The sequence below is a fragment of the Neodiprion lecontei genome, chromosome 1 (assembly GCF_021901455.1).
Source record: "Neodiprion lecontei isolate iyNeoLeco1 chromosome 1, iyNeoLeco1.1, whole genome shotgun sequence".
Lineage (NCBI taxonomy): Eukaryota > Metazoa > Arthropoda > Insecta > Hymenoptera > Diprionidae > Neodiprion > Neodiprion lecontei.
Genome location: NC_060260.1, coordinates 2,306,902 through 2,333,191, shown reverse-complemented (window position 1 = coordinate 2,333,191; position 26,290 = coordinate 2,306,902). Strand labels below are relative to the sequence as shown.

General features: G+C 43.1%; 1 protein-coding gene and 1 long non-coding RNA gene across 6 annotated transcripts in view; one reads left to right on the top strand and one right to left on the bottom strand.

Moving 5' to 3' along the window:
- Nucleotides 1-26,290, top strand: part of LOC107221955 (acetylcholine receptor subunit alpha-like) — a 60,330-nt gene that overhangs the window by 22,726 nt on the left and 11,314 nt on the right. For all 4 annotated transcript variants that reach the window (XM_046729961.1, XM_015661146.2, XM_046729959.1 and 1 more), the window contains 3 exons: nucleotides 24,314-24,452; nucleotides 25,286-25,425; nucleotides 25,678-25,722. In XM_046729961.1, the coding sequence (XP_046585917.1) occupies nucleotides 24,401-24,452; nucleotides 25,286-25,425; nucleotides 25,678-25,722 (237 nt within the window). In that variant the 5' untranslated portion in view covers nucleotides 24,314-24,400. The remainder of the gene's footprint in view (nucleotides 1-24,313; nucleotides 24,453-25,285; nucleotides 25,426-25,677; nucleotides 25,723-26,290) is intronic.
- Nucleotides 1-26,290, bottom strand: part of LOC124292637 — a 71,649-nt gene that overhangs the window by 36,025 nt on the left and 9,334 nt on the right. The window lies entirely within an intron of this gene.

The window sequence follows — 26,290 nt, the reverse complement described above, 5'->3', positions numbered from 1 at the left end:
CTGCAAGCTTATTTCGTTCCCTAAATTGACGATTTAAACGCCCTCGATTGTCTGTCCGTGTCCGTCCGCAGTCTGGTTTCTTTTTTATTAGAACTGGAAAAAGCAATTATAACGAAAATGCGCGATTATATGTGTATTTACTTACGAAACTTGTGCAGACTGGGGATGAATCGAGTTTAATAATAAACGAAACACCTACGCTTCCGGAAAGTTATTTGATTTCATAATTAGTTTTTAACTATATATTATACGTAGGTGTACACAGGCACGGAGGACGAGTATTTGGAAGTCAGATCACGGAAGCCGGAATATTTCTCGATTTCTCGTTCCAACTTATTCGTCAAACAATTCGTCCAAACAACGGGACAATTAATTGCAGATGAAGGGAGACTGACGATTAAAAATGTCAAAAGAACCGTTTTAGTTTTAGATTTCGACAAAGAAAAAAAAGTAAAAAACAACGAGGGTGAAAAATCTGGAAAGTGAAATTGTGGGAAACCGAGTTCGTTTGTTTTTTTCGGTAATAAAAATACCAACAAAATCGTAACTGAGAAACGACGTTCGTACGATTAAACGAAGAAATTAAAGCATCTCCCGAACAATCGATATCGTGACCGTTCGATTGTTTGTTTCGGGTGTTCGCCGCGTTCTTATCCCCTTGAATTTCGCCGGCGAACGACTTTTCCGCAATTCGTAACGTCCGAATGATCTCCCGTCGATTCGAACCCTGCACGGAAACGAGTTCGAAGTTGACTCGGTAAATCGGGAGAGGAAGCCGGGAATACGGGGGCGATGATTGCGATCGCGATAATGCCGAGGATGAAGATGAGGGGCGGGGGTTGAAAGGGCACGGTCCGGTGGTCGCAGCCCCTCCAGCGGCCTATTTTCATCACCGCGCCGCATGCGAAGCGCTTGCCCCGCGCGTTTTCCACTCTCGAAAGGAGCTTTTGTTGCGTTCTTTTCATCGTCGCGGTGCCGGATTCAGGCCACGATGCTTACGCCTCGCCCCGTTCGCGAGCGAGCAACGGCAATGCGGACGACGAAACTAACGATTACACGAAATAATCGATTATTAGTTTTTCACTGTTTGATCAATTTGTGGGATTAAAGCGTCAATTATTGTCATTGTCCTACTTGCTGAGTACCTGTTTCGTGTAACAAGTGAAAGATGAACGAATATTTTCACCGGATGGTGAAAAATATTTTTAACCAAACTATCAAGTATCGAAAAACTGAAGTGTACGAAATTTTGGGTCCGAATGCACCGTTTAAAAGAAATGCAAAACAATCGATTAATCCATTTATTTTTACCGATTCGATCGAGTCGTGTCCGATTATGTTTTTGGCGACCTTACCGCTAATTAGAAAGTAGGAAGCAGAACGAAATGAAAAAAAGGTAAAATATTGTAAAAGACTCGATTTCAAGTTTAAATTTCGGTGCAATCTCAATTTGCCGGATAATTTCTTCCTCTTCGCATCTCCGATCGTGACTTTTTACGGATTTAGAAAGATAAATGCAAATTATTACGTTATCGTCGATCGACGCGTTCGTCTTTTCGAGGTCTGCCGGTGCCGCAGAGGCTCGACTTGAGGTGAAAATTTCACTCGCTAGACCTACGTTGTACACCCTTACGTATACGATACATATACGTGTACGTACGCGTGTGTTACATATCCACGTACATTCGCCGGGAATTCGAACCGCGTTTGAGTATTATATTACCAGGAAGGGTTCAAAATGGAAGGTCGGAAGGTCAGCTCGTGAATTACGGATGGCGAAGTGAGCTGGCTGGGCCGCAAAACGATTGAAATTCAGGCGTGTAAAGCTAGCTCGTTGCGAATACGTATTTCCCGTACAATAAACCATGGATTTCGCGATACCTGTATGCAGCAATTGTTTCGATTCAAACGAAATCAAACAACGCCGTAGGGGAAATTCTTGTCCTTATTAAAAGCGGATGTCCGAACTCGGGAGATTTTGGTCCCGTGTACGTAGCTTCGTGGTCTAATGACTTTTCCACCTCTTCCCGAGCGGGTCCGGTAACGATAGCGGCGCGAGAAGAGGATTCTTGGCTTGCATATACTTTGAAACAGTTTCGAGGCGCGTCGTTGATAGCGGCTAATTTGCCCCATAGTTAACCACCCGCGAAGTAGATTCAGGCACGATCTCGCAGCCGAGCCCGAGTCGAGTCATCGATAAGGTGCCTAGATAAGAACTTGGCTTCTCATTTTTATGGACTTTTCTTTTTGAGACCTTTCGATTTGCGATTTTCGTTTATAAAAAAAAAAAAAAATACAAATAACAATTACAGCGCAAAGACTCGTTTCTTCGTCGTCTATAAATTTATATATATATTATGTATGTTGAGGTGTTTCAGGAAAAAATAATATGCGATTTATTCACCGTATATGGGAAATCCCCTCAAAAGTTTTTTTAGGTTGAAAAAAAGATAAGCGTTTTACGTTACGTGAAAGATCTTGGTCGGTTGATTTTTCAATTTTTTACACTTAGAAAAAGGAAAACAATCTTTTATAGTTGACGGAAAAATATGCAGTATGGCTCAAAAAATGATCTAAAACGCGTTTTAGTGAATTTCTGGTATGGAATAATCGGAAAAAATTTTTACTTTCATTTTTTATAATATATCTCTATTATATTTCACAAAATATGTTTTACGGCATTTTTTGCAACCCTTCTACATCAGCGTTTCTCTGTCACGCGCTTTCGATAAAGTTTTTTGGAACACACTACGGTTTCTTCTAGTATTCTTGTTGTAAAAATCGTTTTCCCACACCGGAAACCGGCGTTACAGTGCACAGTCTTCTTGAGGCTTATTTTTAGGCTAAGGCAAGCGATTTTTGAATACACCCCCTATAAAAATTGATAATTTTTTAAATGTGAAACACGGTCTCTAATTTACAGTGTATATCATTGAACCACACGGCGGTTATAATCGGTAAAGATTTTGTGAAAACTCCGGCTAAAGTTCGACCAAGCGGAATTTCAACCGTATAGATAAATGAAACACCGCCGTATACGTATGATGTACACGTACAAGTTTAACGCTGCTGGGAAAAGTTTAACCGACACGCGAATTGCGCCGCGCTTTTGACTCTGCGGTCGGATTTAACAGCGGCGTCCGTAATTTTTGCTCGATCTGTATTACGTTTGATCGAAATTTTTTTTTACAGCGAGTATAAAAATCAAATTTCGGATCGGCATTCGCGGGATGATGGGAAATATTTTCTGTATAAGCCGGTAGAAGAGACTGAAAATCAACATCTCACAGCTGACGGGTTTTATAAATTAGCCAATCTAAAGTTACTAAAACTTAGCCGCACTGCGGCGAAGCCTCCATTATGAGTCGAGACTTTTTATTACGGACTCGGGATTAATGACGTCACGGACTATCTTGCCAGACGCACGCGATTTAGTCTGAATTTTCATACTCATTCCGGGTATAAATCGTGAAATAAAGACGTTCGTGTTTACCGTTTTAACTAATTTCGAGTGCGGTTCGTGGATTTCGCTGATTCGCCGCCGCGCAAAAGCTCGCCATTTGCGAAATCCGAGGGTAAACGGGGAGGGCTAGGTATGCGAATAATCCAAGATACTGCGTGTTACAGCGATCACCGATCACTTTCAACGAAAACTCCTTCGGCCTAAAGAGTCCCGCGATTCGATATCGACGCCGGAAGTCGCGCGATATCGGGATGAAAATGCGACGCCGATGAAGGGGGGAGGAGGAGGGATGACTTATCGCGGTTCTGATAAACTGAGTACCGGCTACGTCGAATAAGAATTTTTCCACCAAGTTCCTCTCATCTTCGGGGCAAGAACGAAGCCTCGAGTATCGCGCTATCTCACCTAATGCATTCCCGATGGCCTCTCGAATACGCTTACCTGTACACATACGTACATGTCTGTAGGTACGCAAGCTTTCGAGCCGCCAGTGCTTTCAGCCGCTGTGAAACTTTCGCGGACAAATTACCCAAGAGTCGGCAATTATACCTATGCTCGTGATATACTCGAGGCAGTGCAATTTCACAGCTATGTAAAATGCACAGAATTTTTTCATACCGTTCCTTATAGATTTTCGCTCACTGAAATCGGGAAAAATAGTCGTAAAGTTCCGTCGCTGCGGTTTTTCTTTTTGTTTTTGAACTCGTGTTTGCAGTTTCGTTTAGAGTGGAAACTCCCGTTCAATTCGAAATCTGGGGTTCTGTTAATGATTTTAAAAATCCCATGCAAAAGCGATTTTTTACTTCCATTTAACGCGTATTAGAGTCGGATCGAAGAATAAATGTCCGTTTGACTCGAAACAAATGCCGTCCATACATTCGCCACACGAGCTGTAAGATCTGCGCGACATTTTCTTTTTCCGCGGCATTTGCGTTTGCTGCTTTCGTCGCAATTACCGTCTCTTGCGGGCGAGTCTCTACGGGTTATGCTGCGATTTTGCGGGAATGCGTCGCGAAGCTTTGATCGCCCGGCCGCAAGCTCGACCTGCGGAATCTCACCGGAGTGTTTAAGCTCCTCGAAGAGACGTCGGTCGATGCGAAGTGGGCACCCCGTGGCGATGACGGGTTAGGATGCCCATAATACGCGGCCCGACTATTATATCGATTCTGCCCCGGCAGCCAGGGAAACGCTACAACGGACCGAATGATTAGCCATGCACGGTGATCGCGTGCCGCCGCCTTTCGCCCCAAGCAAAATGACCGCTCGCTGCACGAGGACCGACGACTCGGGTTTATAATCGAAAATTATAAGGGGGCTGCGAGAAACTTGTAGGTGCGATCCGGAACGCGGAGAAATAACGACGCGATGACGAAAAGAAGTAGAAGAAGAAAAAAAAAAAGAAAACGAACCGAGTCGAATCTGATTGAAAGCTAAGAATTTTTACAGCGCGGGGGTGAAGATGAAACAATACGCGGTATCGAACTTTCAAAGCTCACGGATGTCGGAAAATTTGGAAAAGAACGAATTTCAAATTTGAGGAAATATCCGCATCGTTCGAACGATTCCGACGAATGTTGGTTCGTTTTTTATCCGACATAGAATTTTTCTCGCCGGCTCGGAAGTTGGTAGAAAAAAAAATATTCCGATTTGTAAAATTGTTGTATAATTTACCGCGCATCTTTCGGGAACCTTCTTCTCAGCTATTTCGGAACTTTTCGTTACAGCGTCAATTTTTCAGCATTTTACAATCCAGTCGCTCCGAGGTAAAGTTCCCGCTCGGGTTCGGATTTCAGGGAAAAGGACGCGCGGACCATCCTTCATTTGGATAAGACAAACCGGGCACGACTGCCGGATAAAAAGCAATCTTCCGAGAACGAAGACTGAGACTCGGAGACGGACAGGACGAAGGAACAGGTTTAGAAGTACGCGGTTAGGGGGATGGCGAATCGGGTACAAGGGAAGGACGAGGAGGACGACTCAATTTACCGGACGGTCCTCCTGCAGGATGTGTCATCCTTAATCCGTTGTATCGCTTTTCGTACACGTGTCACTTGGCTTGTCCATGGAAGAAGAAGAAGGAAATAAAAAGACTGAGTTCTTATCCGGTGTATTCGACCCCCGCGGTTTTTCTCTTGAAAACGAAGTCGGCTTAATTCTGGCAATATCCATTATTTTCCTCGGCTTCGGCGATACAATACTCATGTGTTTCGACCGTCGATTTTCTTTCCTCCGGTAAGCGAGGATGGGATCGATCACCTTAATCGGCGATACGTCTAATTTTCGGGAAAACTAAGGCGCGTGTTGCGAATTCTTACGGATCGCAGAACGGAAACTGGTCCGTTTAATACCTCCGGAAAATTCTTGTTTTCCCCTCCCACCCCATCCCGTATCCGCTGTGGGATTTATTATGAATTATTCAAGCTCGAAGGAAGCCTCCGGAAAGATCGTGTTACAAAAACGTACGACGGCTTATAACGGCGTTAAAGCCCGGCGTTGACGAGGGATTTCTGTATCGGCGGTTCCGATGTTGAGTAGAGCAGCTTCTGCCTCGTAATTTAAATCCTAATTATTTATCCAGCGGAAACAGATGTTGTTTGAATGTTGAAGGTGGAGCTTTTGAAGGGCAATCGTTGCCGCGGGGCGAAAGGGAAGGATAAAGGGGCTAAAATTTCAATCAATGTCAGTCCTCCTTCGGCTCGCGACGTGACGTTTTTAAAATCACCAACGTACGCGAGTATCGCACTCTCCTTGTATCCTTCTCTCATCGCGCTGCATCTTCGTATTCCTAATAAATCCCGGTAATAAAGCGATTTATCTTCGGATGCGAAACACTGTTTCGGGGGAAATGATTGTGCGCCAAAGGCCGAAGAATAAGGGAGAACCGAGTCGAGGCGGAACGAAGCCTCGGTGAAAGGCAAGAAAAGCGAGGCACGTTTCCGACGAGATAGGAAGGATGTTAGTCGAATCCTCGCGCAGCCTCGCGGATCAAAAGAAATTCCGGGAAAAGCAGAAGTACCGAAATATCATTAAACCCGACGATCGAATTCCATTTTTATTCCTCTCGCCTACGCGGGTGGGACCTGCGAAATAAATTCTCCGCAATTTTTCTACCGCACGAGTTTTTTCCAAACCGCATTCGGAATCATCCTTCGGATCCTCGCGCAAGAAAAGTCGCGGGAATTCGGATCGCGAAGGAAGCAAAGCGCCCGTCGTCTTACGCACGGAATTAAAAATCCTCCTGGAAAAATTCCGACCGTAAGTTTCAGCTGAACCTTTTACGCGATGATCATTTTCTTTAGCTCGGCGCCAGAAAATTGAACCCAGCACTCGTTCGGCTCCTGAATTATTCTCCGCGTCTTATATGGAGCATTCTCCGTAAAAACGTATGGTAATAATAACTCGATTTTTTTATTCCATCAAAATTTTTATGGGTGAATATATCTAATGAGAGGATTTTTCACACAACTTCTTTGTTTAAGTTTTAAATGAAAAAATCATACCGCAATTGTTTCAAAAACAAAAAAAAAAGATAGAAAAATAAAAACACTTCAGCTTGTCAAATTTTCGTGAAGTTGTGAAATTTTGTAAAGAAAAAAATTCATGTATCTAGAACGTGTGAACGAAAAAAATATTTCATAATCGTGAAAATTTCTTTCATTAAACGTAATCAGCCATAAAAATTTAAGTATAATGAAAGATTCTAACTATTATTCCCGTACGTTTCGACGGAGAATGTCCCACATATTCTATCTTCGACAATATCGCATTTCGAGTAGGTAAATGAGATACTCAATATTCACCTGCACGGAAAAACGCCGAGGAAAATTACAATGTTTACAATCTAAGATCCATCCCGAGGGAATTTATATCAGAGATGCAGTCATTGTGATTAACGTCAGCCAATCGAATTATTCGCCTGTTAAATTCCCGATCCGTTGATTGGACGACGAGGCTGAACATTCTGGCGCCGAGAAGTCGGCTGCCTGTGATTAATTCACGAATTTCAATACGCAGCTTGTAAACACTTCGTCGTTATATTTTCGTAACGAGAATTGTTCTCGCCCACAATAAATATTATAATTAGCGATAACAAAAACTTGAGAATACAAAAGCGGTTTTCCAATGATTCTCGAGTGAATTCGATTCAACTCTCTACGATTCTCCTCACATTTCAATGTCAAAATTGTCACGGCGAATGACTTTCGCGTATATGTAAGATTGAACCGCATCGTCGAATGTCTCGGCATTATTTCGCCCGATTTCTCGCTTCCGCAAAGAACACTCATAATAATCATCGGAAAGGAGCCAAACATATCAATCATTCGGCCAGAGCTTTTTTTCCGTGCGGCGGGAACTTTCTTTCTTTCTTTCTTTCTTTCTTTCTTTCTCTCTCTCTCTCTCTCTTTCTGGACGGCTAGTAATTCGCAAAATCATTCGCTTGTCGATAGCTGCAATTATAAGCATCGACGTACAATTTTCCACCCTTAAATTAACTGCCTAATAATTTTTCTTCGCAAAAGTTGCACAAATCTGAGAACGTGAAACCGTTCGTATACGTAATTCTTCCCCTGGGAAAAAGGGGGGAATGAATAATATTATCCGCATGATGCGCCGATCACGAGGAATGAATAACAAAATTCTTCTCTTTGGAAAAATACACCCCTATTTACGCCCCGCAGAAACCAGCGACATATTATTATGAATTTGACGGAATATTGAACGGATGCCAAATGCCGGGCGGTTCGACCTTCGCCCTCTTCGCCCTCCGGCGAGTGGATGAAACCCCCGCATATTACGCGGTGCGTGTTTATATTCAACCCCCGTCAGCCCCCCCTGCTTATAAAACCCGTGTAAGGTACGATACCTACGTATGGGATACGGTTTTCTTTTACGCGCAGCCTGTGTACTAAAATGCAGGCGAACGTTAGCTTCGCTGAAAGAATGCCCGGTTCTTGCGACATTTTTCGAGAGGCTAATTTCAGGACCTTACTCCCCCTTCTTTCCGTCCGGCTCTGGGACGCTCGTGACTAAGGGGAAATTTGGGGTGGGGTTGAAATTCTGAATTTGAAAAGCTCCGACAGCGTCGAAATCCGAATTTTTTCGTGGCGAAGCTTGAAGTAAAGAAGTCAAACTTTTGCGGAATATCAAAGTTCGGAATGGTCCGAAAACCGACGCCCAAAGTTCCGAAAGGGTAAAATTCCGAAAGGGCGGTACTACAAGTCAAAGTTCCGAAAGTGCGAGAATTTAAAACTTGAAACATCGACATTCCGAATGATCCAAGATTTTCAGTTCCGTAAATTTCTGGCTCGGTGAAATTTCACCACTTTGAGCTTTCTTTGTTTCGGATTTTCAAAATTTTTACGTTTAGAATCCTTGTCATTCTGAATTTTCTTTCTTTACATCAAGTTTTGCCACCAAATAATTCGGAATTAGGCACTTTCGGATTCTTTTAAATTGAGAACTTCAACCTCCCCCCTGAAATTTGTACCACCAGAAACAGTTTTAACTTCTTGATTCTGGAATTGGTCTTGAAAAGTTGATATCTCAGGTACGCAGCCTGACGTTCATATCTCGGCAAGATAAATCCTCTGATACTCGACGGAAATTGAAAACTTGGACAAAAAATAAAGAAAAAAAAAAAAAAGAAACGGCCGCCCGAACGTGATCGGATAATACAGGTATAGATCATACATGCCATCTACGAATCCATCTACTCAATTATTCCTGCCGAACGACGAACTCGGCGTGACGTACAGGAAACTTTTCACCGGAATTTTTTTCTACAATGTCGCAGATCGTCGGATCTGCACGTTCAAGGGGGGGTGGGGGGGGGGGGGGGTACAGCTCGACGGTCTAAAATTATACCTGTTTGTAGGAGGTGTTGTTGTTGTTGTTGTTGTTGTTGTTGTTGTTGTTGTTTTTTTTTTTTTTTTTTTAGAAAAATAAAACACTCAGAGCTATTTAAATTTGAGGACTTTATTATTTATAATTTCAAGAACATTTTCACATTTTTTCATTGAAATTAATAACAAAATGGCTGCATGGCACATATAAGTAGCGAACGACCGCATTTTCAAATCGATGGCGTAGATTCCCCGGTCAATTTTTGTCCGATCGATTTGAAATTTTGACACAATCTTTAAAACTTGTCCATCGATACCGAGTTCTGCCTAGGTATTTGAATTTAAATCCGAAAATTTTTTTCTAAAAACTTTTTCAACAATTTTCTGATCGAAGAATGGAATTTTAGTTAATGCTCGGATATGTATGAATTTTTTTTTTAACATTTGGGCTTCCAGGCCGAACCCGTAAAGGTGACTTTAATGCAAAAAATTATTTCCAACTGTTACAAGTTGGACAATGATGTCAGGAGATGCGCCACCGTAAAAAGCCCTCGAGTTCGGAGTCGTTCGCTACTTATACGCGCCATGCCGCCATTTTTTTTATTAATGTCAATGAAAAAATTCAAAAACATTCCTCAAAGTATAAATAATAAAGCCCTGAGACTGAAATTGCTCCAAGTGTTTTCATTTTCCTTGAAAATAGGTATGATTTTAAACCGTAAATTCTACCTCCAGCTTTCAGCAAATCTATAATCCTTGTCGGGGTTGGTTATAAGGTATTATACGTATACGTACATATATATACATATATATACACATGTACAAACACAGCGGGGATCGCGTCCAATCAAAAAGCAATCTGTGAAATTCAATCGAGGATTCGTCGACGCCGGAGAAGTGCGCGTAGGTTTGTGCATGTAGCGAATATATAACGGAGGGAATCGGAGTCTACTTTTACCCTCTTTGCTCTTCGTGCAGCCCATTATTGCGAGCCTCTCTACGCCGACATTTTCATCAGCGCGCGTGCCGAAGGAAGTCTGGAAGTGCGTCCAGAGGGACTCGGAGAAGTAGGAGGACCTTTTCGGAGTGAAAACCGAGCCACTGTGGCAGGTGTGAGATTTCACCCTGCGAGAAGATTTCAGAACCTTTCTAATCTTCCAAGACTTGTTGCCGAATTTTCTGGACAGAAGTAAATTGATTTTAACCGAGAAAATTTACAGAGCTTTATAATTTTCCGCACTACGTTATTTCAAAATTCTCCTTTTCTTTCGCGGTAAAATATCGGACCTCCTGCACAAGTGGCTCGGTTTTTACTCCGAAAAATTTCGAGACAATTGGAATTAGAATTAGAAATTAGTCGCTTTGGGAAAAGTCCCCCAAGGCAGCACGAAAGGTTTAACTTGTAAAACATGCACGCAATGGAATGAAAATAAACACGTCGGTGTGATAAAATAAAACAAAGTAAGAGAGAAAAAGAGGGAGACGAAGAAGGTCCGAGACATTCGAAATAAGCTGTTTACACTTACTCGCGGTAAAAAGATCCTTTTCGCAAATTTTCGGCAATTTGCGAAAGCCGTTGATTTTGTCACGCGCCTGACGGGAAACCGGATACCTTGTGCGAATAATTTCGCAGCTGCTAATACCGCCACCTGAATTCCAGGCACGGGTTCCGAAGCAGCGAAACAAAGCAGCCATCACCGACACGTGCGAGTCTCTGCAGAACTCTGCGAATTATCGCCTTCCTTCGTGCACCGAGCTTTTTCAATTCCTTCAGGCCTTCGGAAGTATCCGCCAATAGTCGCAAGTTTCGCGCTTTTGTCTAACCTCGAAAAATCCGGGTAAACTTTTTTAAGCGGGTAAAAACCCTGGAAGCTGAGAGCTTTGCAAGCACGTTGGCCCGCATCGGCCTCGATGAAACGCGAGCCGTAATATAATTGCCACCGCGAATACATCCGGCCTTAATCGAGCAATCGGAAAGCCCCGAAGTCGAGGACCATTTCTGCGGGTCAATATATACAGACTGCGAACCGCAAAGTAATTATACCAATGTCCTCTGTTATGTCGTCGAATATTCGCAGGATGTAGAGCCATGCGCGAACGTACGTGGCGAAGTTGAAGGATGAAAATGGATTATACGACATTTGCCTGATTTTGTAACGAGATTAAGTTTACAGGTAATTTACACATTTTTGTTTCACCGTTTTGGCTAAGATTTTACTTCCAAGTAAATCAGCATCTGAACAGTTTTTCAAAGTACACGTATTAGAGTGGTTGAACAAAAAATAAACTTTTCTCTTTTCGTTCTTATCTCCTCGAATACATTAGCGCCTGACGGAAAAAAGATTCTACCGAAAAGTGAGCTCTCTACCTCAAGTATAACAGGTCGCTCTTTAAATATTTATTTCCAATCCGTTTAGCATTGGAAAATTTCACATTTCGATCAAATTTAAAATATATACTCGTAAACTGTCCAATATTTTTTATATTCATGCATTACGGATCCTTGAAGCTGATTCTTCGAATTTTCCAAACCTCTGTAACAAGCCTAGTCATCTTCGTACGTGCACAAATTACAGTCATCTTTTTTTTTCCCCCTTAACCACCCTAATATACATCCATATTACACCGATGTGCAAAGCAAATACGTGCGCGTGTGTAAAATGGAGAAAAAGGATCATAGGTACCTAGAATGAAAACGAATCGAAACTGTACGTTAGAAGGGGAACCGCAATTTTTCCGTCTATTATTCTCACGTAAACCGTGCAGAGCGCTACGAGTGCGTATGAATGTGTATAAATTTTCTTCATTTACGGGGAAAATATTGGGCGGATATTGAATAATTCAGCATCCGACTTACGTACGTACGTACAACGTATGTGTTACGTATACCTACGTGACTCTATAAAATTTGCGTGATCCGGCAGTCGCGTATCTCCTTACTTCACCTCGAACTGTGTGCAGGCGCCAGTGCATTTACCCGATCTGCAGAGAGCTTTGCATGACAATAAAATACACGCGAGGAAGTGCCGAGTGTCGGGAACAGACGCTCGCAGCGAAGCTTTTCAAACGCGCCTTTTTGCAGAATTTTAAAGAAACAGAGAATGTTGGGAAAATTTCAAATTCTCGAACAATTTATTTATACACCTCGGAATTCAGCTCTGATTTCAGCGAAAATAAGGGGGAATTAAATAGAGAAACAGAAAACAATCGGGGAAGACAAATTCTGTACGTAATTGCTTGGAAAGTGATCGAATATTGAGGCATACGTGAATGTTGATGTTTCGTCGATGTCGATGATTTTTGTCTCGATCGATGCGATTCTTTTCATTTTGGAACTAATGAGCTTTTGGCACTGTTCGTGTCATTCGAATAGCGGAATTCGATTAAAAAAACAAAAACAGCAGAATCTTCGATCTTGAAAAGCGTCTGAGGGAAAAGTTTGCAGGTTGTCCCATTAATTGGGTTAAAGCTACCGTATTAATAGCCACCAACAATAAGCTAAAAATAATCGAACACAACTCCAGTGAATCGGTAGAAATGAAAGGATTAATCGATTATTTCGTATTTTTTTTTTTTTTCTTTTAAACGGTGCATTTGAAGCCGAAATTTCGTAAATTTCAGTACATAATCTCAATGGCAAAAAAGTTTTTCGATAATTTACAGTTTCTTTCAAAGTATTTTCAAATTTTAGGTGAAAACGTTCATGAAATTGGTACTTGGTAAATAAATTGATATTGTATCGCGTCGGTCGTGGGAGTCATGAAAAACAAAAACCGACCATCAGGAAAAATAATCGGTAACTTTTGGTCGTTCTTACCAATCAGTGCGTCCCGATCGACATCGGCGGTTGTCAATCGCCGTTTCGAAGTAGCAAAAATCCTTGTCACGTGACCGGGTTCAGGGGCTTTTCGACCCGACGTGCAACAGCGGGGGGTCGACGCCCGGAAAAAGGCCCGTGCATTCAGCCATTTTGCGATAAGGTGCGTGCACGAGGAGCGATAAAATTTTGTGGCGCTGCCGGCGAGCTTTAACGCTCATTCGGTCTAACGTACAGCTATCTTATTCCCTCTTGCCGTTTCGAACGATGCACGAACGGAGAGAAAGGCGGGTTCCTGCCGCGCGGAGAGCGTTGAAAATCGAGATAGCAAAGTGAATCGGAATTAAAACGATTGCACTTCCGATCCGCAAATACCTGCCCCACTTTCGACTCGCCTCCACCGCGAACTGCACTCCGATTCAATCCCCTATTTCGCGGGTATTAGTCGAGCGGTTGGAAAAAGCTCGGGCAGTTAAAGGCCAAACTTGTACAGCGGATTCCGATCGTTCGGTATAATTAATACGCCGTAGGGGTGGTTTATTTATTTATTTTTGCGGAAAGTTATCGCAGAGGAACGAGGAGCGTTTGTAATTGACGAAATTCGCGAATTTCAACCTTTTCAAACGTTGAAGTAATAACGTTGTACTATTTTCATGTACGTACCTGTTTGGGATGTGAATACGAGTAGAAGACTCAACACACCCCCTTTTTCTGACTACACCGCACGACTTGTGTAGACAATATTGTGACATACAAATTAGAAACGTCACGGAGATGATGAGCGAACAGATTTTACTCAAAACTGTAAGAAAAGAGACACACCTCAGGTTTTTTGATAGAGTATAATTCGTCAAGTGCAGAATTTACCGTAGAAACAGCGAAAGCCACTGTGTGCAGAGTAAAATCTGCCGCAAACATTTATGACAAAAAATATCGCTGACGCGGGTATTTTTTTCCCAGAAACCGTGACGTTTCCCTCTTTCCCTGCAGTTTTGAGTAAGTTCCACTCTCTTGCCCCTCTCCGCGATGAGAGCTTGCGATATTGCTGCATACGCGATCCGCGGAGCTTGTCTCTTATTTCCGAAGAAACGTAAAAAACGTCGAGCTTCGGGGGCGGTGCAGAAATTTCCCACTCGACTCGCATCCCCCCTGGAAAGGAGCGTGTCAAGGTCTACACCGAAAGTGTTTTAAGGGTTTCTCGGCACCCCGTGACGTCCGCGGCGTAGAGGGTGGAGGGTGGAGGGTGGAGCCATTCCGATGGAGACACGCTCGCATTCCGTTGTACGTATACCCGGGACGGACCGCGCTTTAAATGAAAAGCCTAATAGCATAATATCGGGAAAAGAAGAAAAAGAAGAAGAAGAAGAAGAAGCTACGGGTATGCCAGACATAACCTTATAGGTATACGTATACGTGTGTATAATAAGAGAGCGGGATGTTCGACATCGCGAAGGAATCCGAAGGTCAGCGGGTCTCCCCCTTTTATATCTATTTTACCGAGCTTCCCGGATCGCCCTCTGCGATGTGTGTTTTATACGTGTAATACAAAAACCCCCCTATAACCGTCTTGTGCAAATATTTAGGTATATATATTGGGGTGGTTCATTTATTAACTTTCTTCACTTTTTCAAGGTGGCACTCGAAAAATTTGTTACCAACACCGAAGTAAAAATTGTCGTAAGACCTGGAGGAGGTAGGAAAATATTTAGAGGTCGCTACCGATTATTGCAATATTTTTTATTACAATATTGTATGTACATTAGTGTATTTTTTTCGTATCGCGGTCTTTACATATATTTTCCTACCTCTTCCAGGTTTAACGATAATTTTTTTTCTTCGGTATTTGTCAGAAATTTTTCGAGTGGCACGTTGGAGAAAAAAAAAACGTAAAAAAAAATGAACGACTTTTGTACACGTCCTTAAAAATCGAATAAAAAATGTTCAAGATTTAGGAAGAAACTTGTTAAATTTCCTGGAGAAATTTCATGCGATCTTTTCCTTAAAATTAAACGGATTAGTAAATCATTGAAATCATTGAAAATTTTCGAAAGAAGCGTTCCTCGCTACCCCGGGATTTTCACGTCGACAATTTTACACCGCGAGAGAGAAACGAGAAGGATTTTTGGCACGCCTTGCTCGTTCGTAAGACGAGAAATGTGAGGCGGGTGCGGATTCAAGACGCGCGGTCATTTCGAGGATTGCGGCACAAGAGTGTCGCGGATAGTTGTAACGGTAACTCGACTACCGTCACGCAGTTACAGTCGAGTTCTCTTCGTTCTGCGAGATCACCTGTTGCTTACCAATCCATATATTCTCGTCATAAAATGAAATTATTCGGTCGAGCTCCGGGATCGCTACCTTCTGTATACGTATAAACTCTCATCCGAGCCGCCTGTAATCGGAGTAATTGCACCCAATTTACTGGCGAACATCTTCGGCTCGTAGGTTGTGTAACGTAGGTGGGCACCTACCTACCCTGCGCACTCGCTTCCGCCCCGACTCTTCCCGTCTAACTTCACAGAGTAGATACGTACTACAAGGGTGTCTGGTGATAATGACCTGCTCGATAAACCCGAGAGGAAATCCTGTGTAAAGTTTCGAAAGATCTTTGCCCCGCTTTCTCTTTCTCTGGATATTATGTTTGCGAATAGAATGCAGACTGGAACCTTGTTGAAAATGATTTTTTGCCATTTTTTACGAGTTTTTAGGATCATTGGGCCGTTTCGTACGATTTTTTACACAAGACATTGTTTTCGTACGGTACGAAATTGTAGATATGCGTAGTTTGTCATAAAAACTTGTAGATTTTCATGTAAATTTGGATTATTTTTACGGTAAAACATCTGCAAGTCGCTGCAATTATTTTTTCTTCGCGTAGGAATCATCGATAAAAAAACTATACGTATTTGCAATTTTGTACGAAATGATACGAAATCTTTTAATTTTTGTAAATATTCGTAGAAATGATGACCTTAATATTGCAATAATTCTGTCAAAGATTCTTTCAAAGTTGTGCGACAATGTGGGGAAAAGGGTTGAACGCTAACCGAACCCTGGATTTCGGTTGAAAATCATAAATCTGGACTAAAGTTCGCCCAGCGCGCAAAAAGACGCGGCTGGTGTACGTACACACACATATATATATATACGCGTCGGTGAGGTGAAGAAGAAATAAATCCTCGGGTAATAAAAGGGCACTATTGTTCGTTGACGCGCGACAACGAGAGATATAGAGAGAGGGTGGCGGGAGAGCTCGAAGGGGATGATTCCGCTCGACGGGTTTCGCTGACGTGTTACTCGGCAATTGGGCAAGAGAATTTTGGGACGACAAGAGGCATACAGAGAGACCCGCTTGGGTAGACAAAGATCGAAAAGGGCCGAGGGTCGGAGTATTGCGGGATTACTGTACGGAGGTACGGGATGCGGACATGCAGACATATTCCGAAAGACAAACCCGCGTCAACTCGACCAATCATTTTTCAAATGTGAAAAAATTCGTAAGTGCTTTTCTTGAAAGCGAATCGATAACGGTAAGGGAGAATCATTGGTCGAGTTGACACGGAATGCCATGTATATGAATATACAGGATAGACGCGGGAAAAATAGACCCCTTAAGACAGAAATAACGTTGGATCAATTTCGACAGTGGAATTTTTTTTTTGTCTGCCTTAAAAATATATTTCAATCGTTATTATCGACATTTTTTTAAATCCCATTTGATTACAGGTACATGGGGTACATTTCGGCCGCCTCACCCCTACAATATATACCCACACACATGCTTCTTGGTAAAAGGGTAAGGAAAGAAAAATAGGAGGAATGTAAGGATCGAAATTCCGCTCCGAAATTATTGGGGATCATTCGATAACCGCCCGCGGGTATAATGAACGCGATAAATAAGGGAGGGGGGGTGAAAGAAAAAAACAAAGACAAGAAAAAAAGAAAAATATTGTTCGACGGACGTTCGATCAGCGAATCTTTTCGTGGCGGATTAATCCGAGATACATCAGCGCCGGGAGAAGAGTGAGATGAGAATGTGCTGAATACAAAATCGGTCGTCTGATTCTTTGGTCTGCCGGTGCGGTGGAGGGAACAAAAACGCGAAACCCGGTGTGTGGATAACGCGGGCCTGGCACAGACGGGGATGAAAATTCACTCCAACCCCTCGAAATTGTTTCCCCTCAAAACCGAACAATCCACTTTGCCACTTTTCCACCCCTTCAAAGGACCGAGAAACACACCTTTGTATACATATACATACGGAATTTCAACCCTCCTATACGCGACTAAGCGTATTATAAATCCGACCACGCATTCGTCGTGTCGGTTGATTTCTCTCTCTCTCTCTCTCTCTCTCTCTCTCTCTCTCTCTCTCTGTCTTTCTCTCTCTCTCTCTCTGCAGGCGGGATTTTGGCTTCACGTTTTTCTCACTCTCAAACTCGAAACGTCGAGGAACAAAGAAAGGAGGAGATTTAATAATCCTTCATCGTTTTACGTAATTTCCTGACACGTCGTTAACAATCCTGTACTATTCTGCGAATATACAACTACCGCAGTCCGTACTCGTAACACGGCTTATCGCTAAACGGCAGAAGAAATTTCCCTGCACTTGTTGTATAATATACGTACAAGTTTTGAAAGAAATCTCTTAGGTGGAATAAATTTGTTTCGAGAAAAGACTTCCTCCGCCTTTGTAATTCCAGTTTGGCTTAACAAATCGTGAACGAATGTACTTCTTTCATTGAAATGTTTTACTATTCGTTCGGCGTGTTTATTTATTTATTAATTTCTTCTTTTTTTTTTTTTTGTTGTCAATTTGTCACTCCCCCCCCCCCCCCTCTCACTCCCTCTCTCCTTGCTCGATAAAGAGAATGTGGAACAGTGGCCCATTTACACGTCGAGTATCCAAGAAGTACGTACTTATAGGTATGCACTTTAGGCGGTCGCGTACCTTTGCCGATGAAAGACGTCTTCAATTTATCGGATACTGTGCGGACAGCTTTTTTTTACCTTCGTTTATTTCTGTCTCGCCTCGTCTTTTGCTTTTCTTTCCACTCGTCGTTCTCCTTTTCGGAACTTACGACTCGATATATTTCCAAAGAAGCAAGGGGGGTGAGGGGGGGGGGGGGGGATGGGACGGGGTGGCTTGAACATAAACTCACTCACCTCTCGATTAAAGAGCTTTAACAAGGACTTTGCGACCGTCTGGAATTGACGTGTTCAATTTATAACACGCCCTTGAAATATCCATTGGCTCTGCCCGAACGGCACTCGATCACACTTACGCAACTTTACAATCAAGCGATCCGATTTTATTTATCTTTTACAATGTCCACGATTTTTAATAGAACGCGTCCTTTGCATCACCAATTATTTATGCCTCTAATTTTACGCTCTATAAAAAAGTACCGAGTTAGAATTTTCCTAACTCTAACCGATTAACAGATGTTCGCCTATAAACATCAAATCATCTTGAATATCTCTCAATCGATTAGAGTTGGGAAAAATTCTATCTAGACATTTTTTCACAGAGCGTGAAATTTTCTACGAGAATCTGTATTCGGATAGTTTACAAGTCTAACCATTTACGGGAAAAAAAAAATTCAAAAATTTTCCAATTTTCTTTACACGTTATTAAGATGGAAAATGGAAAAAATAAAACAGGCACATCCAAATATCAGTATCAGTAGCTCATATTCGGTTGAGATATTGTATTTGGGATGCTCTAACAAAATTTTAATGACGTTTGAAAAGAAAACAAGAAATTTTTTTCTTCTGGCACGACTTAGTATTGCTGTACTTTTTCTTCCGACTGTTACGGCGACTTGATATTGGTGCAGATATAAATTGACGTCGATGCCTGATTTAGGTAAAATAAGCCCACACGATTGAGGAAACAGATAACTGTTGCGAAATATAATGATAAACGACAATTCTATAAAAAGGTATAATAACAAATCTTTCGCAAACAATCGAACGTAGATAATTACTGCACAGCGGTACTCATTTAGCGATGATAGCTTTGAAAACGAAAATGAAAAAGCCGTCACACGATGCACGTGTAAATTGATGACGGAATTAGGTGAGGCGAATCGGGAGGCGGCTGGAATCTGTCGAACCGTTTCTATTTCAATTCGCACCTGGAAGCTTCCGTTGAAAACCGTTGTCGAAAATAGAATATCGGAATCGGGATGTACTTTAGAGTCCTCTTAACCCAATTTTAACGGGCTGCACAAAGACTATTCGACGATGATATTGAGCCGTGAGATGCGACCCAGTTGTTCTACCGGTTAGAGAAAATCCCCTCCTCCCAACACGTTCCCGATTCGATTCTCCGATCCTGCAGCCGGCTTCATTCTCCACGCGCCAATTCCTCCAGGAGCTATAATTTTTTTTCAATCTTTCCCCGGGAGCTGACAAACCGCAGGGCGCGGCTTTGAAAAAATCCGCGCATCGGCGAGGCGAGGTTTAACCTGCACAACAACAACAACAACAATAACAATAACCGCGGGTGGCCCGGATTTTTGCAGGAAAATATATATATGTATATATATGTACCACCAACGGAAAAGCTGTAAATTCGGTTATACAGGCGATGCTGTAAAAAGTCCTGCTTTTAGCTCGTAGATAAACCGCGTCTGTTTGACGAGCGGAGGCTATAACAAATGAATCCTCGCAATTCGCTCAGGGATCACGACTTTTCACCCGAGGAATTATTCCGCCGCATGATACGATTTTCCAACAATATTCAGTCGGTTTTTTTAACGATACGTGTTTTACTGAATTTTTCTAGTCACTGTGACAAATGAAATTTTGCTCAGTGTATAATTGTACGGCGGTGACTGGCCAAGATTCGGCCCTGGAAAGGCGGAGTTATACGTATCGTACCTAATCTGGGATGACAATGAGTTGTATTCAACTTAGGAGTCGGTCGTGTTATCGTGACAGTTGCGCAGAAGTGGGTTTATACGCAGAGCTTTGAGATATGGGAATCCGACGCTGCAAGCGAGGCTCTCGAAGCCTGCAGAGGAAGAGCGGACAAAGGTTCCTGCGAATTTGCGCATCTTTGACGCGGATGTTTCGCCGCTCAGCGATTCGCCAGGTTGAACGGGAAATCTAACGTAGGTATCGCGTCACCTGCTCGCGACAGACGCCGAGTCGCGATTAATCCCGAAAGTTGAAGGAGAGAAGAAGATTAAGAGTGCGAGGCTATTGGAAACGGCGGAGAAACAGCTGACGGAATGCTTGAATCGAGACGCGATGAAAAACCATCGTTCGTTATTATCAAACTGTCAGGCACTTGACGAGACTTTGCGGAATAATTTTTCTTCGTTCGTGAATTAATTAATCGCCGGGCCGGGACTCGAGGATAATATCGTTGAATCTGAAACTCCTGAAATAGTGATTGAATCTTTTTCTCTCTCTCTCTCTCTCTTTGTTTTTGCTCCCCTGCGGATCATTTCAGCATTACGAATGTTTTATTATTCTATACGTACAAGTCTGTGTAATGTATAATTTGGGGAAACGAGACGCGCGAAACGTGTTCCGAATGAATAATGGAAAATTCAGTTCCGCGGCATTGATTTGCCGAATGGGAATCGGCACGCGGTCTTGTTTATAATCTATTTCTCACGCGAAAGCAAATATCTCGAGGCGGGTAAAGGCGGCAACTCCTGCAGGACAGATCGGTGGTTAAACTACGGTCGAGGGTAAGATACTTTACCCCGAATGCGCCAGGAGTCACGGACGTGACCCGAAAGCCGAAAACTCTCCGTGCACTGTATCTTTTTGGTGAAAGATGATGATTCCCAAAGGCGGAAAGGGAAAGCATGTATGTCGGTCGTTTATTTTACCGGTGATAAATTTGCGGGAAAAGGAAGACTCGACTTACATTCCCAGGTATAATATCATGCTAAAAAAGGCGAACCGCGCGTCGGGCGATGGCGATAAGCTTTCGATTTTTCTACGAATCTATCGCGAGTAATTTTCGCGCAGACGTCGAAAGCCGTTATGTGAGTAAAAATGATCGATTATACTCGATTAATCGGGAAAAAATAATCCATCATTTTTGGTTATTTTCACCACGCGTACGTCGTACGAATTCAAGACTGATGTCGGATTCGCGAATCTCATTTCCGGTGCATTCGAACGACAACAAATTATCGACTGTCTCTCCGAGTCGACTGGTGCCAATAAGGGGCGGAGTTTCAGCTGCATGGATTGAAAAATATTCACGTCGCTGCGGCATGATTCGTGGCTTGGGGAAAATCCAGGGAAAAAATCCGTTGGTCTTCATTGGTCGGATTAACATTTCCGCGAATTACCAATTTCTGCACTTTCGTTACTCCGAATAACGAAGGTGCGCCTAAAAAAGACGTGACGACGGTTTTCCGTAACCTACTGAGAAGTGAAAATTCTGACCTCGGTATTTGTACAGAAATCGGCAAGTTTTATTAAAAAATGACGAGAATTCAGTCGGCTGATTGGCTTTCGTAACTTGAATTGAATTTTGACAATCGCCGGTATTGTACGGGTAATTTAATAATAGAAAAGCAAAAGAAAGTAGAAGAAGAAAAAGAAAAAGGGAACTATGATGTATAAACTATCCGCTCGGCGGAAATATTGTGTATAATTTAACCGTCATAGACATACGCGATCGATACCGAATGATCGAATGAGCTAAAACTCACGATCGCGATTAATTTCAGAGCCGAATAAACCTTGCAGAGTGAAAGAATTTTCATCCCTGTGTAATAACAATAACGACGGAAGAAAAAACGTAGCAAATAATCCGAAGAATTTATCAGAGATCATGCGCCGGGCGGGAAGGGGGAGGGAATAATATCGAGAGTTATAAAACGTCTTAAGGCCCGGTAATAATTTGACATTATCGCGAGACTTCAAGAGCCTCGTTTCCCGCAGAAGCAGTTCTGTCCCGTCCAGAATTCGTGATTTCATTAAACATCGCCCGGGGGCGAATAATAAACGAGAAATTTAATCAACCGTGACATTCAATTTCTACAGACGTACGTAGGTACATATCTGTATCCCACGCACCTCGGAAACGATGCCTCTGCATGTATATAACTAATTCGAGGTAGATGAAAATTAGCAGTTCGCGGAACGATACCTCGTGCCTTCGAATTATTGTACACGTGTATTTTATACAGCACAACGCGCGGGATAAATAGAACCGTTCGTACTATGTACGATTGTACACGTATCATGTACCTACCCTTGTAACATCGAAATGATAATCGTGGGCAGGAGGCAGGCAACCGGAGTTAAATATCACGTTTGAGTTGAGCACCGTATTCTGCCACGGCCATCTCAAATTGAGAGTGACCAAAAATGATCGATTTTCGATTAAATTCATCATTTTTTTCACCATCGATTTTTCTCTTTTACTTACAATTTATTTAATTAAAGTGTGAATTATTATCATTGTCTTACTTACTAATTACCTATTTGATATAAATGAATATTATTACCTGACATTGAAAAATATTTTAAATGAAGCAGTAAATTATAAAGAAAACATTTCGGCTATTAAGACTACAAGTACCGAAGTTTACGCAATATTGGCTTCAAACGCACCGTTTAGAAAAAAATACCAAGCATCGATTAATTTTTACCGATTTAATCGAATCGTGGTTGATAATTTTTTATTTGGGCTCGTTTAATCGATGCGTCGATTATTTTCAGCTCGTTGGCCGTCGCTGTCCCAAATGTACCTAAAAGGTTATTTGTCAAAGTAGCCTGAATATTAGGAAATGCGAAAAGCGCGAAAAATTGAATTCGGACAATCAACCGAGACAATAATGAGCTAACGAGGCAATTAAGAGTAGGACTGTCATAAAATTGACTCGTTCACCGCGATAATGAGTTTAGGGGGGGATACGGTGCTCAAGCTGGACGCGATGCGTAGCTCCGGCTGCTTGCCTCAGGCGTTCACGGATCGTTTCGCTGTTGGGAGAAGTCAAGGTATTATATCATATACGGAACCTGACCCAGATCTGAACTTGGAATGCGGTAGGAAATAAATTGAAACTGTATCACTGCGCACGGTTGTCGGACGTAAATCCGTTTCCGCTGCGTCCGCGCGGTTGTTTTCGCTCCCTCTGGGTGTACGGTAAACAAATATACGTACGCGTGAAGAACGTGAGGGAAAATTATTTGCGGGTTTTTGAACGCGGGAAAAGGGGGACCAAGTACCGCGGATCGGAAGACGCCCTGCGTAAGGCGCACCTTTTAATTGCCCGGCCCTTCGGCCTTTTCGAGCTGCCGGCGGCGGTCCTCGACCCTTGTCGAATTTAAGGATCCACCGTCGACCCGAAGCGAGCACCTTTTCAGAGCCGCAAAGGACGAGGAGGTCCTCGAGTCTTGCGTTACCGACGAGCTATCTTTGTCGGGTGGATGTCAGCTCCGCAGGTAAAACAGCGACGGCTGCTTACCTTATTTCGGAAGCATCGTAGGTTAATCGAAGGAGCGATTAGAGAGCGGCGCCTTGTCGAAATCCCAAACGCCTACCCTGGTGAAAATTTCTGAACTAAGAATTTTTATAGAAATCGGAATATTTCGTGTTATTACAATTTTGGTACGACAACGATTTTTTTTTTTTTGCATAATTTCACGAAACGTCGAAATTTCCCTAAAAATACGTAGAAATTATTTTTGACTCTTGGGGAAATTCTCGCTGCACTAGCAACACGATGATCTGCAACCGCCTCACGTAACGTCGCTGCGGATATCGGTGTCGCATCGTTGCAGGCAGCTGACGCTCCGCCTAACTTCCCACCTCGGGGCTCCGGGGAATCAGGAGCTTTTTTCCAACGAAGCCGTTCCCCTCTCCTGTCTCGATGCTCCGCCGATACGAGCTTCCTTCACACCTACGACACGGGACCGAAACACGCGATTCCGTGCGCAAGCTTAGCAGCTTTTTATACATATATGTATATCGGTGAGGATGATCGTCGATGGAAAATTGAGACATCTTAACGAATGTTAAAAGGCCGGTAAATCCTTGGAGCAAATTTTATACCGAGTGACTCGCTCCCGCGGAACTCTTATCCCGTATCGTCCTTGAAAAGAAATTCGTCTTTCCCCGTTTTCCCGGCTTCCTGATTTCCCAAATTCGTCTCGTCGATTACACTCGCATAATTGTACCTCAGAATTGCGCATCTGTTTCAGGAAGAAAAGAGCGCGAGTCGTCCGCGAAGTTGGAGGAGAGGAGCTCCGAAACGCGGAGAAATGAGGCGGACGTGACGTCACAATGACATGATGAAGAGCCTGGTGGGGATCATGTGGATAGTCTTGGTGCTCATATCAGGTTCGAATATCTCTTAACCGTCAAAAACGAATCGCCCGCTGCGAGCTGCAGTCTTTTTTTCAACCCGAAACGCAAGTTTCGTACGGTTGAGCTTTCGTCAATTAGTCTCGAGGGTGTCTCGGGCATGCGGGATCTTTGAGTCCGTTTGCGTGTGCCTCGAACACACTCGCACCGGCAAAAGTGTCGATTTTCACTCCAGGATATCTCGAGCATGCATCGCGGGCGAAGCCACGAAGAGCTTCGACGTTAGCGGAGGGGGGGAGGGTATATTTTTAAGAGTTTTTTTTTTAAAGAAAATGAAAACACTTGGAGATATATGAGTTTTACGGCGTCGTTACTTGTGGTTTCAAGAATATTTTAGAATTTTTTCGCAGAAATTAATAACAGAATGGCGGCACGGCGTCCGTAAGTAGCGAACGACTCTGAACTCGAGGGCTTTTGCGGTGGCGCATCTCCTGGTTTGACAAAAAAGAAATTCATTTTTCTACCAAAAAATTGTTACAAAAGTTTTTATAAAAAATTTTTGGGATTGAAAATCAAAAATCTGGCCACGAGCTCGAATCGGTAAGCAAGTTTTAAAGATTCTGGCAAAATTTCAAATGTATCGGATAAAAATTGACCGAGGTATCTTCGCCACCGGATTGAAAACGTGGTCGTTCGCTACTTGCACGTGCCATGACGCCATTTTGTTATTAATTTGAATAAAAAAATTCTAACATCTTCTTCAAGCAATAAAAAATAGTGTTTTGATTTTCTCTTAAACCCCCCCCACCTTTAAGAACTCGAATCAGCCTCACCGACTCCCCATTTTTTCAATGTTTTTCTGTTCGCAGGATGCTCGGGAAATCCAGACGCGAAGCGACTGTACGACGACCTCTTGTCAAACTACAACAAGCTGGTCCGTCCCGTGGTGAACGTGACCGATGCTCTGACGGTGAAAATCAAGCTGAAGCTATCGCAGCTGATCGATGTGGTAGGCGCGATTTTAAACCCGGTGTTCAATTCCCGCCCCCCCTTGGCCCTGAAAATTTCAATTTGTTAAATCGATTCCTGATGACGATTAATCTCAGAGTTTGACGCGCCCGTCTTACGAGCACGGCCCTCTTTTTGTCGCCGAACCCGCGGAACCAGGAACCGTTTCGAACTGTCGTTATCGGCGAAGATCGATTCCCCGCCCCGGAGTCGAACGAATACCGCTTGAAATACATGTGTCTTCATTTTTCAGAACCTGAAGAATCAAATCATGACGACGAACCTCTGGGTCGAACAGGTAATCAATTTTCCACAATCCCCTTCTCTAGCTCGTATTACATATCCGTAGGACAGACGCCCGCAATGTTACTCATGTTCTTGCGATAATCAAACGACCATGGGGTATACATTTACCCACGCCCACGTACAGCGAATTCGGCCAGGGCGAGGATTAGCGCAGCCTTAAATCGAGCTCGAGCTTATCCGAAGCAGAATTTTCATTGTCTCGCAAGCTCCGGCGAGCGGAGCTTCACCCACGTCGCGGTTTTCGCCGCGGTATCGCGAGTACAGCCAATTTCGAAAATTTTCGCCCCGCAGCTTTTGGGGGATTAGCGAGTCATTGAGGGGCGGAAAAATAAGGGCAAACAATATCCTCTCAGAGTTACAATATCTTGTCCCGATCTTGCGGCCCGAGTTCCTCGAACTGTTTACACTGGGACACCTAAGTGCTTTCGGACAGGCTCTAGCCTCCGCTGGGCAAACATCAAACAGCAAATATTAGACGACGGCAATGTCCGCGGGCATAGATTACAGTTGAACGAGTAGTCCTGCGGACGCGGAGGTGACGAAACACGCGGGAGCCTTCA